This window comes from Psittacula echo, assembly GCF_963264785.1.
Source record: "Psittacula echo genome assembly, chromosome: 1".
Lineage (NCBI taxonomy): Eukaryota > Metazoa > Chordata > Aves > Psittaciformes > Psittacidae > Psittacula > Psittacula echo.
The window spans coordinates 64,942,006-64,957,324 of NC_137735.1; the positions used below are offsets into that span (position 1 = coordinate 64,942,006).

The 15,319-nt window shown below is 46.3% G+C and overlaps 1 protein-coding gene across 1 annotated transcript in view; it reads left to right on the forward strand.

Moving 5' to 3' along the window:
* Positions 1 to 5,224: 5,224 nt before the first annotated feature.
* The window catches only part of NR3C2 (nuclear receptor subfamily 3 group C member 2), a gene marked incomplete at its 5' end in the record, with an annotated part of 201,683 nt that continues 191,588 nt past the window's right edge, over positions 5,225 to 15,319 (forward strand). The window contains one exon of the mRNA XM_080630293.1: positions 5,225 to 6,999. Within this exon, the coding sequence (XP_080486419.1) occupies positions 5,225 to 6,999 (1,775 nt within the window). The remainder of the gene's footprint in view (positions 7,000 to 15,319) is intronic.

Sequence of the window (15,319 nt, forward strand, 5' to 3'; positions counted from 1 at the left end):
GGTGCTGGATCCACCCCCCGCTCCCCTCCGCCGGCGGGCGAGGGTGTGACCCGCGGGAACACCCACCCACCTAGGCGTCCATGGTGGGAGCTGTCCGCCCGGCTGCGCCGAGCCGCGTCGCGGGTACCCCGCTGCCGCCTCCCCACGACCCCGCGAGCAGCGCCCTGCCCGCTGCCCGGCCCCGCTCCCGGCGTTTCTCCGCGTACTTTTTTCCCTTCTTTTTCTCCCTTTTTTTTTGTTTTTCCTTCCCTCTTTTTTCCCCCTTTCGGTGTCGGTGCGGGCTCCCGGATGGTTTGCACGCAGTAGCCGGGGGCCGTGCCTCCTCCCGCCGCGCCACCATGTCGTAGGGGAGGTGAGTGCAGCGCGGAATCTTGCGCGGGGCGCGGAGCGCCGCGGGGGAGCGAGGGGCGGGCGGGTGTCCGCTACACCAGCCGGCATATCCAGGTCACGGCCGGTCCCGTCCCCAGCAGTGAAAACTTCGCGGGAAGGACACGTCCATAGCTCGGCAGCGCCCGCGCCCGCGCCAGCGCCGCGGGTAAGCGCGGTGGCGGCGGCTCCGCGGGTCGCGCTGGGATCCGCCGCCGCCTCCTCGGCCGGTGCCCGCGGGGGCCGTGAGTGCGGGTCGGTATTTGGCAGAACCTGCAAATGAGAGTGGCACGTGACACGCCAAATCCTGGGGATGTTTGCGCTGTCGCTGTGGCTGTTGAACACAAACCGCGCTCCCCGGCGCGAACGCGGAGCTGCGCGCTTCTGTGCGTGCGTGCGCGCAGGGGGTGATTTGGGAAGAAGGTGCGCGGTGCCCAGCGCGGTGCCGCCGCTCCGGGATGGGTTCAGCCCCACCGCCCCGCTCCCAGCAGCACCCTTGTTACCCCGCGGAACTGTCCCCGCCGGATCGAGGCCGGGAGCGGGGCTCGGTGGGTGCTGGGGCCGTTCGGGAGCGTGCGTCAGTGGCTGCCGGCCGCTCGCCGGGGGTGTTATTTAGGGAGCGAGTTAGGAGCGCATCGCCTCAAAGTTTGCTTGGCGTCTTTTTTTTTTTTTTGGTGCTTCCCTGGGAAAAGGATATTCCTGCTTCAGGGACGCGGGCGCCGGGGGGACACCGGGCGGGGGAGGGGGGTGGCTGCACCCCAGAGCCAGGGGCTGTCCCGGTGACCCCTCTCGCAGCCCCTGGACGGGAGAGGCAGGAGCGGGGACGCCAGGCGGGATGCGCGGCTGCCGCGGAGCGGGGCCAGCGCGGCGGCGAGCGGAGGACGAGTCCTTGACCCCTCCCGCGCTCCGCTCCTTTATTTTATTTCATTTTATTTCTCGGTTAAACCACCGCTGCATATTCATGCGCCGCTGCAAGGCGGAAATCCCGGTCCGGCGGAGAGGCGATGCCTGGCCCTGCCGCTGGCGCGGCGCGGGCACCGGGAGGGGGGGTGGCCGCGCTGCACACACCTCACCGGCCCGTGGGGGGACCCCGCTCTCCGCCCCGCGACCCTTCCCCGGGGGCACGTCCGGGCGGCAGGGCTGGGGTCCCCGTCCCGACGGGGCGGGCTACTGGGGCTGCGCGGGGCTGCGCGGCCGCGGCTGCCGCTGCGGCTTTAAGGAGATGCGTTTTCCAGCCTGTGTCGCAGCAACTTTGTATCAGTCATGTCGCCCGGCGGGTGACTGACGGCTCGCCCCAGCCAATGGGACGGCGGGCCGGGCCCAGCCGCGCCTCCCTCCACGTCCCGCCCGCCAATAAGGGCGGGCTGGGGGCGGGACGTAAACTTCGACTTTAGGTGGGCATGTGACATGTTTTTAAAGGACTTGGCACCTTTTCCCGTCCCCTCCCGAGTGCCGCTCCGTGTCACCGAGCGGCGCGGCACGGCGCGGCGCGCCTCGCCTCGCTTCGGGCGGGACGGAGGGGAGGGGGCTGAGCGCCGACCGCCCCTCCGCTCCGCGCCGCCCTCCGCTCCGGTCCGCGCCCCTCCGGCTGGGGCTCCGGGACTCGCCCCACCGCGACAGTTACCGCGGGACCGGGGCCGACGCGGGGGGCGGGGGGCACCCCGACCTGCACCCGGAGGTGGGGCTGGCGCGGCGTGGCGGGGCGGTGGGGGGCACTTTGAGGGTCGGCACCTGGGGGCACCCCTCCGTGCTTCTTCGTGGGGAGTGAGTGGGGGGATGTTACGGGGGTTACCTGAACCTCTCCAGCGTGGAGGGTGGGGAGCGGTGCTTGCGCGGGAGAAAAAGTGCTTTTCTGCATCGCTTTAGGGGCCCAGAGCGGGTTTGGGCTTTTCCTACTCCTCCCCCCCCCCCCCCCCCCCCCCCATTATCTTTCCGGGGTCGATCGCCGGCGGACGCGTGCGAAGGACGGAGGGAGGTCCCGGGCACTGCTGGCTTTTCCCATGCGCGATAATCCGGATTGTACCTGCGGGACAGCTGACAGGGAGCTTGGGGTGGCGGGTTAGGAGTGCAGAGCGGTGCCTGGTGCCCGGGAGCTGCGGTGATGGATGCTCTCCGCCGCGTAGGGCAGGTAGGGAGATAGACGCGAGCGCTGCCTGCTACGTCGTTCACACGCGTGTCCGTGCGTGTGAGGACGGAGGGAGCAGCCCCACGCCGCGGAGGACGCGAGGGACGCTACTCGCGCTTCCCGCCGTGCTTCGGTGCCGGGGGAGAGGGGGCAAACCCTAGCCTATCTCTGGCGACGAAACTCTGGTCTCCTGGTCGGTGTTTTATGTCGGCGGAGCGGCTCTCAGGCAATGACACTTAAATTTCGCTTTACAAACACCGGGAAATAAGAAGTGGGTGGTCGCTCGAGCCATCGGGTTAGGTTTTTTCACGAAACGGAATTTACTTCAGGTTTTCCCGTATCTAGGTGACCTTTTGGTTGCAGGGATACCAGGTACCATTTGATTTCTATTTTTTTATTCGACTGTTGCTGCGAAACTGGTTTCATGCCTGATTGATCAGAGACTTATACTGCAGAGGTCTGTGTTTGTTGATGTGTTTGGGGTGAAATACATAACTCGCAGTGTCCAAGTACTTCTTGTTTGGGGGGGCGGGTGTGTGGTGTGTGTCCTGGGGAAACTGCTGTGCTCATAATATAAGCTTCCTTCTGCAAAATATCAGATGGTCTGGGTTCTGATACGTAACACGAGTCGGCTTCTGTTGTGGTCTGTGTTAGCCCACAGTCAAATTCAGTTAGTGAAAGTTAGTAAAAAGGCATGTCTGTGCAGTAGGTGAAGTGTGGATACCGTAGATAAACATGCTAGTCAAGTTGTAATAAGTTCTGCTGAGAAGAACAAACCCAAACCCTTATGCTGTCAGCAAGCTGTGAGATGATTATTCGGTTCTAGTACCCACCGAGGCACTCGGAGGTGACAGAAACCAGCACTCCCCAACAATCTATTTGCTGCTGCATTTTTGCTAATGTATAGCTGTCATTTTAAAGAGAAACTTGTATCAGGCCACAGATAATCTTTCTGCTGTTCTTCGATCCTTTCGGATGTATTTCCCAGACGGTGCTTCTCTCTCCGCAAGTGCTGGACCATGCCATTTTAATTTTTTATTTCTTTTTGCTTTGTGTGACCTGGATTTTTATTTGCTGAAGTTTCAAAGTGTGCTAGCTTATTGATTATGTATGGAGTTTGAAATTTACAGCTGAGGGAGAGGTCGCTGCAAGGCTTGTGCACCTGTGCAATGTTAGGCCTATAACTGAGATTTCCTTGTAGTGGCAGTGGTTCTGATGGTGGTTCTGAGGAGTAAAATTCACTTACATCCTAATTTTAAGCCTTAACTAAGTTTACTGGTTTTCAGAAATGCTGGTCACTCGAAGCTGCAATTGATTTAGCTAGGAATTAGGCTTCCTCAGCACTTAAATCAGGGGTAGGAGATTTTCTGGGAGTGACTTTATGTGAAAGTAGGGACTTCTGTCTCGAAATTTAGACTATAGGAATGTGATTTGATACTCGTGGTGGGGAGATACACATGATTCTGTCTTCTAATAAAATTTGCTTGAGGGGAATATAGGCATAGAGCCATAGGTCTGAATAAGGGCGAAGAGTATTTGAGTCATTAGTTTTTTTGGGGGTTGTTTTTATGATTTTCTTTATAATAGCGGTTTTTAAGTAGTGTTAAGTAATGGGATTAAACACGAAATCATGTTGGAAAATCAATGCATTCTGAAAGGAAAAACTATTTGCATAATATTGATACTGTAACTATTGGCACTTGGGTTTCTACAGTTCTAATGATACTGTAAGCCTATTAGTTAAAAAAGAAAAAAGGAAATAAAATTGTTGTTACTTACACATGATGCTCAAAACACTGGTAGCTAGGTCATGCGTTTTGCTCCCTTCCTCTAGAAAGTGGCCTGCAGGACGGACAGGGTTTTTTAGGATCTGTTTTAGAACAAGGTTTACTTCTCTATGTATATTCCTCTTCCTGGCTGCCATGGAGGTTTGCAGAACTACAGATCCATTTAACAGCCATGCATGCCCACCTAATCTGATGCGCTTCCTTTGTGGCAGAAACGTTTCCCATTTAGCTTGCATTTAGCTTGCTTCTCTTCCCATCCAGCCAATCCTCTAGGTTTCCTCAGGTGGTTGTACAAGCAGTTTGCATAACTCTGAAGGGGCAGACCAGCTCCTGGCCCCTCAGAACTACTGCTTCCTTCTAAAGCATCCTGTGTTACACTGGATGATGAAGAGAAATGCCTTTAGCACAACAGCCTCCCTTGCTTTGCTCTCCCTGTACTATGGTGGTGCAAGGTCCTTGGAGGAGCAAAGATGTAATGTCCAGTTTCCACAGCGTTTATGTCCTGCCTACCACCAGTGTGTCCTTTCAGGACCTCTCTGGTTCCCCCTTCGTCCTTGCTACCGCCTTCCCTTTCTTCCAGGTCCCTGGGAGAGGGGCAGCACTGACCATGGGGCTCTGGACAGTGACAGTGGGCAGCGGTTGTGCTGATGCTGCAGAGCTGTTCCTTTTGGGGCAAGGCTGGGAGCAATAATTTGGGTCTTTTCTGACTGCTGAGCGGTTTTCTCTCAGAATCTATAGGGCTGTCATATCCATGAGACCTTTTCCCTTGGTTTGATTGAGATTGCACAAATGGTTGAGAGATGATGGATGGGGCAGGGAGACGGGACTGGCAGGCGGAGAGGAGGATAGACAGAGTGAGCGGATACGCCTTGTTTCCTTAGGAAATTAGGAAATTTCCTTAGGAAGTCACACTGTCCTGTCATTTATTAATTTTACTTTTTTGTATATGTCTTTGCTAGTTATGGAAACAAAAGGATACCACAGCTACCCAGAAGGCTTAGATATGGAGAGACGGTGGGGTCAAGTTTCTCAGTCTGTGGAGTATTCTTCTATAGGTGCTGGAGAGCAGACTGATGACAATAACTGTATGGAGATTGTAAACGTAAGCTGTGCTGCTGGAGCTTTTGCAAACAGCAGCGCTCAAGGAAACAACAAAGAAAAACCTGAGCTACTCTCCTGCCTGCAGCAAGACAGCAGTCAGCCTGGTCTTCTGCCCTCTGACATCAAAACTGAAACGGAGTCCAAGGAGCTGTCAGCAACAGTGGCCGAATCCATGGGTTTATATATGGATTCGATACGAGATGCCGATTACCCCTACGATCAGCAGAACCAGGGAAGCCCAGGAAAGATGTACCAGAATGTGGAGCAGCTGGTGAAGCTCTACAAGGAGAATGGTCACTGCTCTTCTCCCCTCCATAGCGCCAGCAGACCCTTGAGGTCTTTGATGTCGGACTCTGGGAGCACTGTAAACGGTGGTGCCATGCACGCTGTTGTCAAAAGCCCTGTCATGTGTCAAGAGAAAAGCCCTTCGGGCTGCAGCCCTCAGAACATGGCTTCCTCAGTGTGTAGTCCTGCAGGAGTTAACTCTGTGTCCTCAACTACTGCTAACTTTGGGAACTTTGCCGTGCAAAGCCCCATTGGCCAAGGAACTCCTTTGTCACGCTCGCCGAACGTTGAAAACCGGGGGTCTATGTTGCACAGTCCCGCACACATTAGCAATGTGGGGTCTCCACTTTCTAGCCCTATAAGTAGCATGAAATCACCAATTTCTAGTCCTCCCAGTCACTGCAGCGTGAAATCTCCTGTTTCAAGTCCCAGTAATATCACTATGCGATCTTCTGTGTCCAGTCCTGCGAACCTGAACTCGAGGAGCTCCATTGCCAGCCCTTCCAATGCCAATAATAGGTCCACTCGTTCTAGCCCAGCGGTTAGCACTGTGGGATCATCCATCTGTAGCCCCATAAACAACTCCCTAGGATTCCCAGCCTCCAGCACGCCAGCGGGACCTAGCAGAAGCCAAGAGACCGTTCCCAGTCCAGAAACAAAAGACAAGGGTGCTCAAGAACTCACGTTTCCTAAGATGGAGGAAATGGAGAACGCCATCTCCAACAACAGTCAGATGAACCTTGTTCAGTTCATAAAGCCTGAGCCAGACGGTTCCTTTGGCAGTGCGTGCATTGGTGACAGCAGCAAAATAAACTCCGATTCCCCCTTTTCAGTACCAGTGAAGCAAGAGTCAGCCAAGCATCCTTGCTCTGGTGCGTCTTTTAAAGGGAATCAAACAGTAAATCCTTTCCCATTTACAGATGGCTCGTATTTTTCTTTTATGGATGACAAAGACTATTACTCTCTTTCTGGGATTTTAGGACCACCTGTTTCTTCATTTGACGGAAGTTGTGAAGGTAGCGGTTTTCCAAATCCAAGCCTACGTGTGGGAATTAAGCAGGAGCCTGATGATGGCAGCTATTACCAAGAAAACAGTATACCATCCTCTGCCATTGTGGGTGTAAATTCAGGTGGACAGTCATTTCACTACAGGATCGGTGCCCAAGGCACGATATCTTTGTCGCGACCGGTTGCTCGAGAGCAGGCATTTCAGCACTTGAGCTCATTCCCTCCTGTCAGCACGCTAGTGGAGACCTGGAAGTCGCATTCGGAGTTGGCATCCAGAAGAAGTGATGGGTACCCAGTTCTAGAGTACATTCCAGAAAACGTGTCCAGGTGAGCAGGCAAATTACTTCTATCCCCTACCTCTCCCTTCTTCATTTTCTTCTTCCCCTGCATTAAGCATACAAGGCGTGGATTAAAATGGGGACCAGGGCAGTATTTCTCAAGCTGATACATAATTCTTCATTTGCATTTCAGTGCTTATTGTTAGATTTGCTGGTTTCTTGCTGTGTTTTTACTCTGCCTTTAATAAAAACGAAGTGCTGGCTTTAATATTTAAAAAGAACATATTACATTCTATTGTTACTAGATTTGAACGTGTAGCTCTAGTATGTTTATGAGCTCTTACTACTATAAATGTTGTTTTTCCTATAATGAGAGCTTAGTGAAATTGCTCTCATGTGTCCTATAACGGTTATTCTTTCTTAGCTGGTGCTTGAATGTGCTGTACCTCAGATGAAATGTTGAGAAGAGGATAAGAAAATGATAGTGTCAGGAATCTGTTTTTGTTAAGATGCATGGTTATAAGTTTGCACTGGACTTTAATTGGTTAAGTGTGAAAACTAAACCTTACAAGCCTGTGGCAACATATTATTTCTGTATTTTAACTGTAGGAACATTTGGTTTGTATATATAGAAAAATGCCTCCAGAAGGAGGAGGGCTGTTAAAACTTGACGCATTTGAAAGGGATAAATGGATAAACTGATCTCCTCACTTTTGGTGGAAGAGAAATACGCAAGTGTCGTTTGAATTTCTATTTCTTGGCTGATTCTTAGAGCATGCACTTCTTCAGCAAACAGTTGCTCATGTATCTCATAAAGGACACTTACTTTAATGAACTATCTAGTTTCATAATCAACGTTACAAGTTATCAAGTGCATCTGACAGTATGACTGAGTTAGAATAGTTGCACAGACTCTTCCTGTGTCAAACAGGCTTGCCAAAGCTTTGTGCCTAAAGCTCAGTGAAATAACCAGTATCAGAATTTGCCTTTACCTTTCTCAAGTCTTCTTTTTTTTCTCATCCTGAGATATGCAAGTGCCCTCAGGGAATGAAATGTCTGCCTTATTCTTGGAGTGGGGTGAAGAGGATGCGTAGTGTTTTCCATATTTATATGATGCTAAATATTTCTGAAGAAAGAGTGATGCAGTGAAAAACCTAATACTTAAAATAATGGTGCTTTTGAGGAGGGAAAAGAGCCTATCTATCCAGGAGGGAAAAAAAAGGCTTTAAATAGTTTCACTTTATTCTCAAATCTGTTCACTACCTCTGCAATCTCCTTATTGTTTTGCAAGCCATGCTTCGCTTCTGCTTTGACCATTTCAGATATGGTCTCTAAAGAATGTACTTTTTAATACATCTTTCTCAACTTGAAAGGGCTATATCCCACCTTCATACTGAACTTTGCATGTAGCTGGATATTAGTTACTATCCAGGCTTGGCTTAAAATGCGTTTTCTTGAATCAAGGAAGATGAAGTTGCTGTTTTCTAGTTATTTTACCTGATGAAATTTTCATAAACTGCATTATTTATATATGGTGAGAAAAGTTCACCAGAAGGCTGATGGGATGCCTGAAAATAAAGACCCGGTATTTTACTGCCTTTGTGGTTGAGCACTGTTACTTGGGCAAGTGGCTCCTGCCAGCTGTGAGAACTCCTTCGTAAGTGCTGCTTGCGCTGAGTCAAGGTTGTCATCGTTGCAGGGACATGCACGATAAATAGAGAAATGCAGGTAGGAGCATGGTTGTCAACAGTAGTTAGTTTTGAATGACAGTTTCTCATGAAGCATTTGAAGGAGTCTCTTCATCTGACATTAGTCCACGGTAGCTCTTCCCATCTGTTTACCTCTAGACCAGTAAATGGGTACGTCATCAGGCTTGATGATGACACAAGCTTGATACACTTTCCTGTCTTTGTTCTCTCCACTGGTATCTCAGTAAGATATGCAGGTGAGCATAGCTGTTACTTTGCAGGATTGAAATCCTGCAATTTTTAGCGCTCAGAGCTCTTGCTGCATGTGTGGAGTTCTGTTCAGGTGATGGAGATCTGCAAGGTTGCGACACTTCAGGCATCCTGATTTGTAGCTGAGATTAGGACATGTGTCATCATTTCAAATCTCTAAACTCAGCCCCATTATTTAACAAAATGTTGCACTTAATCTGCTTGGCAGTGGCTTTATGCTAACAGGTGCAGCTGGGAGCCTGTGCAAAGCCCTTACAAGTTCCAAGGTAAATTCATGTAGAGGTCATTTTAGCAGTGCAGATTTGAATGAATAGGTGCCTGCTCAGATATTTGTCTGCTGACAAGGCAAATCTTAAAGACTCATCTTAGGGTGTTACACATGTAAAAGCTCACACTTGCTAATGAACCTTGAACTTGATCTTTGCTTTTCATTTCTGTGCTGCTTTCCAGCTAAACCAAGAGGAAATCGGGCACAAGTTTGTTCATGCTCCAAAGTGTTGTAATAAAGCACTCATAGTTTAAAACCATGTCAGGCCTGATACCCTAAGGTGGGTTTCAGCTGTCCCATGTCAGCATGGTATGGGGATTGTAAAGTCTTTCTTCTTCATGTCGCCATTTCAGCAGCATTGCATTTCTGCATTCCAGATCCAAGCTAGATCCTTGTTATTTCCAGTCAGTTTTTTTTTCCCTGATGCATCAACCATATGAGGCATCATACATTTTGCAGACTTCTACAGCTGTGATTAACCCTTCAAAGTCTGCAATATTTTTAACTTTCTGGTATTGTAAGTCTTCATCTTTTTTCAGGTATACTTATGCTGCGGTATAAATTGCCATAAGCAAAGACTAAGATGAAGGGAAAAAATAGGCTACATGGTTCTCTTAAGCCAATAAATGACCAGCATTGAGTATATCTTGTTTTGACAGCGTTGCTTTCTGAACCTTGATAACATACCTTTTTTGGACCACGTCTGTCTTGCAGCTGACATGGTGAGAAGGAGTGGGTGACCAGGAGTGAAGAAGACTTTTCACACTAAGAGTGAATCTGTAGATTAAACGTTAATTTTTTTTCCCCTGTTAGAATATCACCTTTCTCGTCAGTTACACTTGCTGATAGTATCTACTAAACATAGTTTAGGCATTTAAAATCCCTTGCTACCTTATTGACTGTGCCAAGTCTCTGCTGTCAGCCAGAACATTTCTCTTTTTCTCCTTCAGTTACTTTTATTAGGTGTCCACAGTTACGGTTCTTTTTAAGTTACTTGCTGGTAACTTTCTTTATAACATTGCTTGTGTTTGGGTTGCAAGAGCCTCTTAAGCAAACTCAAGCTCCCTTATTGCTTTAAAAATGTTTTTCTCCTGCTAGTATGCATGCAGAACATGTCTTTGTTTTTGAAAGATTTTTACATGTTTAATTTTTAAAGAGGGTGAATCATACCTATCTGTCTGTGTGTATAGATCCCTCCTCCATGAATGACATTTCCTAAGAAATAATGGTTTCTAAACTAAACAATAGCAAAGTGGGCTTGAAAAAGAAGATATGTGTGATTGTGTGATGTCACTGATGGAAACCTACACTGAGAATCCAGATAGATTTAGGGGGATTGCTCATCTGAATCAGGGTACCAGTCTAGGCCTCGTGGTCATGCCAATTACGCAGTTTTCAAAATGGCCTCAGAAAATGTAATGGTTGCTTGAAGCAACAGTAAAAATTGAGGAGAATGACCTTTCCGCTGCATTAGCTCTTACCCAAAGCTTCTTCTGCCAGTGTGCATTTTCCCTCTAATTTCCATATTAACTCGTGTGTGTACACATAGATACTTGCTTTTCTCAGAAGTTCTGGTAGAAACAAAGGACTGAAACCCCTCCTGTGGTTTCTTCCTGGCAGTTCTGCTGGTGTAATCCAGTATATTACTATTTTAACATAAGTTGCATGCATTTATCAATAGTTATATTTCAGTTGTTGTCACTCAGAGAAGGAGATTTCTCTTCAGTGTTTCATGATATTCTAGAGTCTGATTTATATCTGTTAAAGGGTGTTGAAAGACTGTCATTGACTTCTTTGGGTTTACGGTCAAATCTTTGATCGAACATTAACAGTATTTTAGGGACTTCTATCTGTTCCTGAGTCATTCACATGGATCAGTGTTTTTTCATAGACCCTACTTGTAGAAACCCCCCAGGACCTCACCCAACCCAACACAGAACAAAAACCCAACCCAACAGCATGATCTTCATTTTTATGTAACCTTTACTGACTTGAACGGGTGATTCTGCTTAAATCTGATTTCAGGCTATTGCAAGTATTTTTGTAAATAAACTTTTATGTTAAATATTATCTAGAATAGACACTTATCAGAATTATACCTGCCAGAGAGACAGAGGTCTGGTAAATATTACTTTTAGAATTTATGAATGGCCTTGACCTCTGTTTGTTTGCTGTTGACTTTATGGTAGAAGACCATGCTGTTAAAATATTCTCCATGCTTGGCAGGACTCTTTTCCCCTTTTGCTTCCCACAAATTCACTGTGCAAACTTTCTTTTTCAACAGTGATTCTTTAATATTGTAGATTGTAGCCTTAAATCTGTACTTTTTCTCTCTTTTTTTTTTCTTCCATTTTTTAAAGTTATGCTTGCTTTTTTGTAGGTTCGTGTATATTTTTGTGTGATTTTTAACAGTTCTGGATATAATCTTGATACAGTAGGAACTTCTGCATATGTATGTCTGCGTTTCTTGCTATAGAAGTTAGAAGTCTCTATTAGTATGTCAGGGCAGGAAGTCTAAAGGTTCTTCTTAGCATACCAGCATGCATTTAACAGCCCCATACTTTCTACACCTTTCTTTGGTACTTTCTTGAGAGTGCTGTTTTATTTTACTATTTTATTAAGGAGTTCAGAATCTTTATGAAGTATCGTTTGAAAATGTGACTGCTACTGATGCCTATTTTCGCCTTAAATTTATACACATCAGTTGACTCCTGTGCTGTGGCAGGGAGAAGTCCACATTACTGGAAAATTGTGTTCCATAAAGGGGCAGATCTTCTAAATCTGGGGAAATAAGAGCTCTGTTGTCAATACATATGCCAGTATCTAGGGGTTGTTTGTTTCTTTGTGTGTGGGGGTAAGTAATGTTGTGTATTACTAAAACATTTCTGTTGCCAGTTGATACTGTTGAACTTTGCAGTACGTGGCTGTTGGAAATCAGTTTGCCATAGTTTATTCTGACCATAGTTAATAATTGCTTCCTAGCTATCACTTTTGGTGATGTAAAATCCCACTATGATATCTTCTTCTGATGGGTTTCTGAAAAAGGGGAAGGTGGGATCACCTGTGTGCGCACCGATCTTAGCAAGCAGAAGAAATTTTGATTATCTGTATTCTGGCAGTATGGGTCAGCCCATCTTCATGAGGACTGGAAGACACGAATGTCTGAAATATGTACTGTATAAAAATGTTTCCATCCTATTTTATGGGATACGTGTTGCAGTTATGCAGGTAAACATAAGGATTGCTGCAGTGGTATCAACACTCATGCAGTACTGGTATTGTCTGCAGAGGGAGTAAATTGTTACGTTGTGATTCCATAACTTGTCCTTACTAAAACAACACTTAGCATTCATGGAACTTAAACCCGCTGGGAAATGTTTTGCCTGCTGAATCAGATTTCTAGATACGTACTGGTGCTTTGCTGAACCCAGGATTGAGTAGTGGTCGCTGTTGAGTGGTGTTTGTAGCTGAACAGTATATTGTTTGTAGTGGTGAAATAACAGTCTTGGGCCATGCCTTGTCTGATCTGACTCTGGTTTTGCTCTTTGGGTGTGTTGTATGGGAGACCCAAGTTGGGTTCCTTATGCAGTTCACTCCGAAGCTCTAAAAACCAACAGGAAAGGGCAACTTGGTGAGCGGTGTGGGGTGACAGGGATGCAAGAACAAACTGAAGGGACAGAAAGGGAAAGGAGCCTAAGAAATAATCCTAAATGCACATTTATGCTAAGAGATAATGTATTGCCAAGCCATAATCTTGGCACTGGTATTTTCAGGGTATGTTTTTAAAAGGCGGTTTTTGCTTTTTAACTGTATGTACTAAATCTTCAAATGGACTTGTGGGATCTGGAATAAAAAAAATGGACTGATTTCAGTCAAAACTTTTTGGGAGAACACTGGAATTCTGTGATTTCAGATTTAAGCTCTGAGAGGTCAGAAAATACTACATTTAAAAACGGAATATAGAGCCATAACTTGTGTTCTGGCAAATGTGTCTTACAGTATGGCTGTATAAGAGTGATAAAAATGGTCTGACAAGGAAGCTGCAAAGTGTGTGTGAAAACAGGTATTAAATACGTTTAAGTTGAATACGTTAATGAGTTTTCACATGCAGCTGGTTGCTACACGGTGCTTGGTGCTCAACGTATGAAGTACTTTACTTTAGCTGCAGTCTCCTCTGAGTGAGAGATCTGTGGAGGGAAAACTAGGACTATTTCCACTGTGTGCAATTGCCCAAGTTCTTGCAGCATTATTGGGCACGTTTGAATGCACCCTAAATAGACCATGACATGATTTGACTGCTTGCTGCCCTACTAGTGCAAACTGCAGTGGAAGGTCACCATCTCTTGGGTCTTCATGAAAGCCCTCTCCTGCTGGAGCAACATTGGTTTTGCTGCTGTAGGAGACTTCTTGGAGGAAGGCATGCTTTTTTGATTTATGCTACAGGAGAAGGGTTCATAGGTCAGGAAGGCCTTCCTTATCCATGCCAGCAGTTCCCAGCGTAGCCTGCTCCAGTACCACTACTGACAAGAGCGGCAGTAGTTGCTCTTGGCTCAGCACCGGGCTCCCTTCTCACACTTGGAAGCAGGGTGAATGTGCGTCCTTAGTAATACATGTCTTTCTCTTCAGGAAACCCAGAGTTTTACAAAATTTTGAGAGCTGATTTACTTCTGGGACCTTTTAAAATAAACTGTCTCTTTAAATAGGAAGCCTTGACCTTGTTTGGGTGTTTTGATTTTTGTTTTTGTTTATTAACATGGCTTACCAGAGCTTAACAATGTGTTTTCTGAAAGGATGTGATCTGGGTGGTTGTCTTTCTCTGCTTTACTGAAGTCAGTGCTGAAGGATTTAAACCACAAAACCTACCTCCACTCTTCCCAATCCCCAGGAACGCCTTCCTCTTCCCACCCAAACAAAACAAAACAAAACAAAAGCTGCAGAAAACCAAACCCATGCTGTTGATAATTCTGGATTCTTACGAAAATAATTAACACTGGCTGTATCTACTCAATATGTGAATAAATACATGTGCAAGGCAGTTTCTTTATTGAATTGTATTATAAAAAATTCCCATGTTAGTGGTAGGTCACAAGAAAAGAACTTGAATTTTATTTCTTTTTTTTTTTTTTTAACTGTGAATTAAGCTCCTGCAATTACATTAGAATGTGTTGTTTGCTGGTTACTAAATTAAATTTCTACAAATCTGAAATCTGTAAGCTGCGTATTTGCATCTTGGTCCCAACTGGTAGCTTAAATTTCATATTTGGAGGTGGGGTAACTTAGGGTTAGTATATAAAGATATTTCTTTAGAACAGAAAATCGTTAACTTTGGTTGGAACATCTCACCAGAAACAGAATCCAGTATTTGTGGATAATAACGTAAAATGGCTTATAGGAATTTGCACTGTCTCCTAAGTGTGCATGGGTACGCTGCTGATTGTGGTTAGTGATAATAATAGATCAAAGAGTTACAGCCCTGAGGTTAAAAAGCAAATTTCAGACTAATTGCTGAATGTTTCTGACAATTTTTATATCACTTTACTAATTTCGATTCTTTCTTCTAAACAGTACTTTCTGCTTGCATCTGGAGGTGAAATAACTCTTTGGATGGGCTTTCAGGCTAAAATTTGGACAGGACTCAGGAATGTTTTCTGTTTAGCTTTTCTTTCCTTGTCTGCTTCCGAGAGGTACTGTCCCAGGTTTCTAAAAGCAGTGGCTTTAGAAACCAGTTCCCTAGGATTTAGGTTTCTGGGGAAAAAAATGGATTAAAAAGCCGCTTTATTATTAATGTTTTCTGAATCTTTTGGATTTGGGAGAATATCTTTCTTCCATTTTTGTATGTGTGTGTATGACCATTTCAGGTTCGTATTCAGTCTTAAGTCTACAAAGTAAACACGTATTTTAGAGGTTTATTTTGGCCATTACAATCTCTCAATGGTGTTATGGTCAGAACTGGGAAGTAAGTAGGTATGATTGTCCTGACTAGAATTTTCACTGTCCCAGCTGCTGAACTGTAGGGTCTTGCTAGCATTTTTTGGCAGTGGTTTTCTGAATGCTGTGTTGTGCTGACATGGTAGCACAGTCCTGCAAAACCGATCGGTACAGTACTTCATGTCTTCTGTTTGCCAGCTCTTCTTCCATACCTG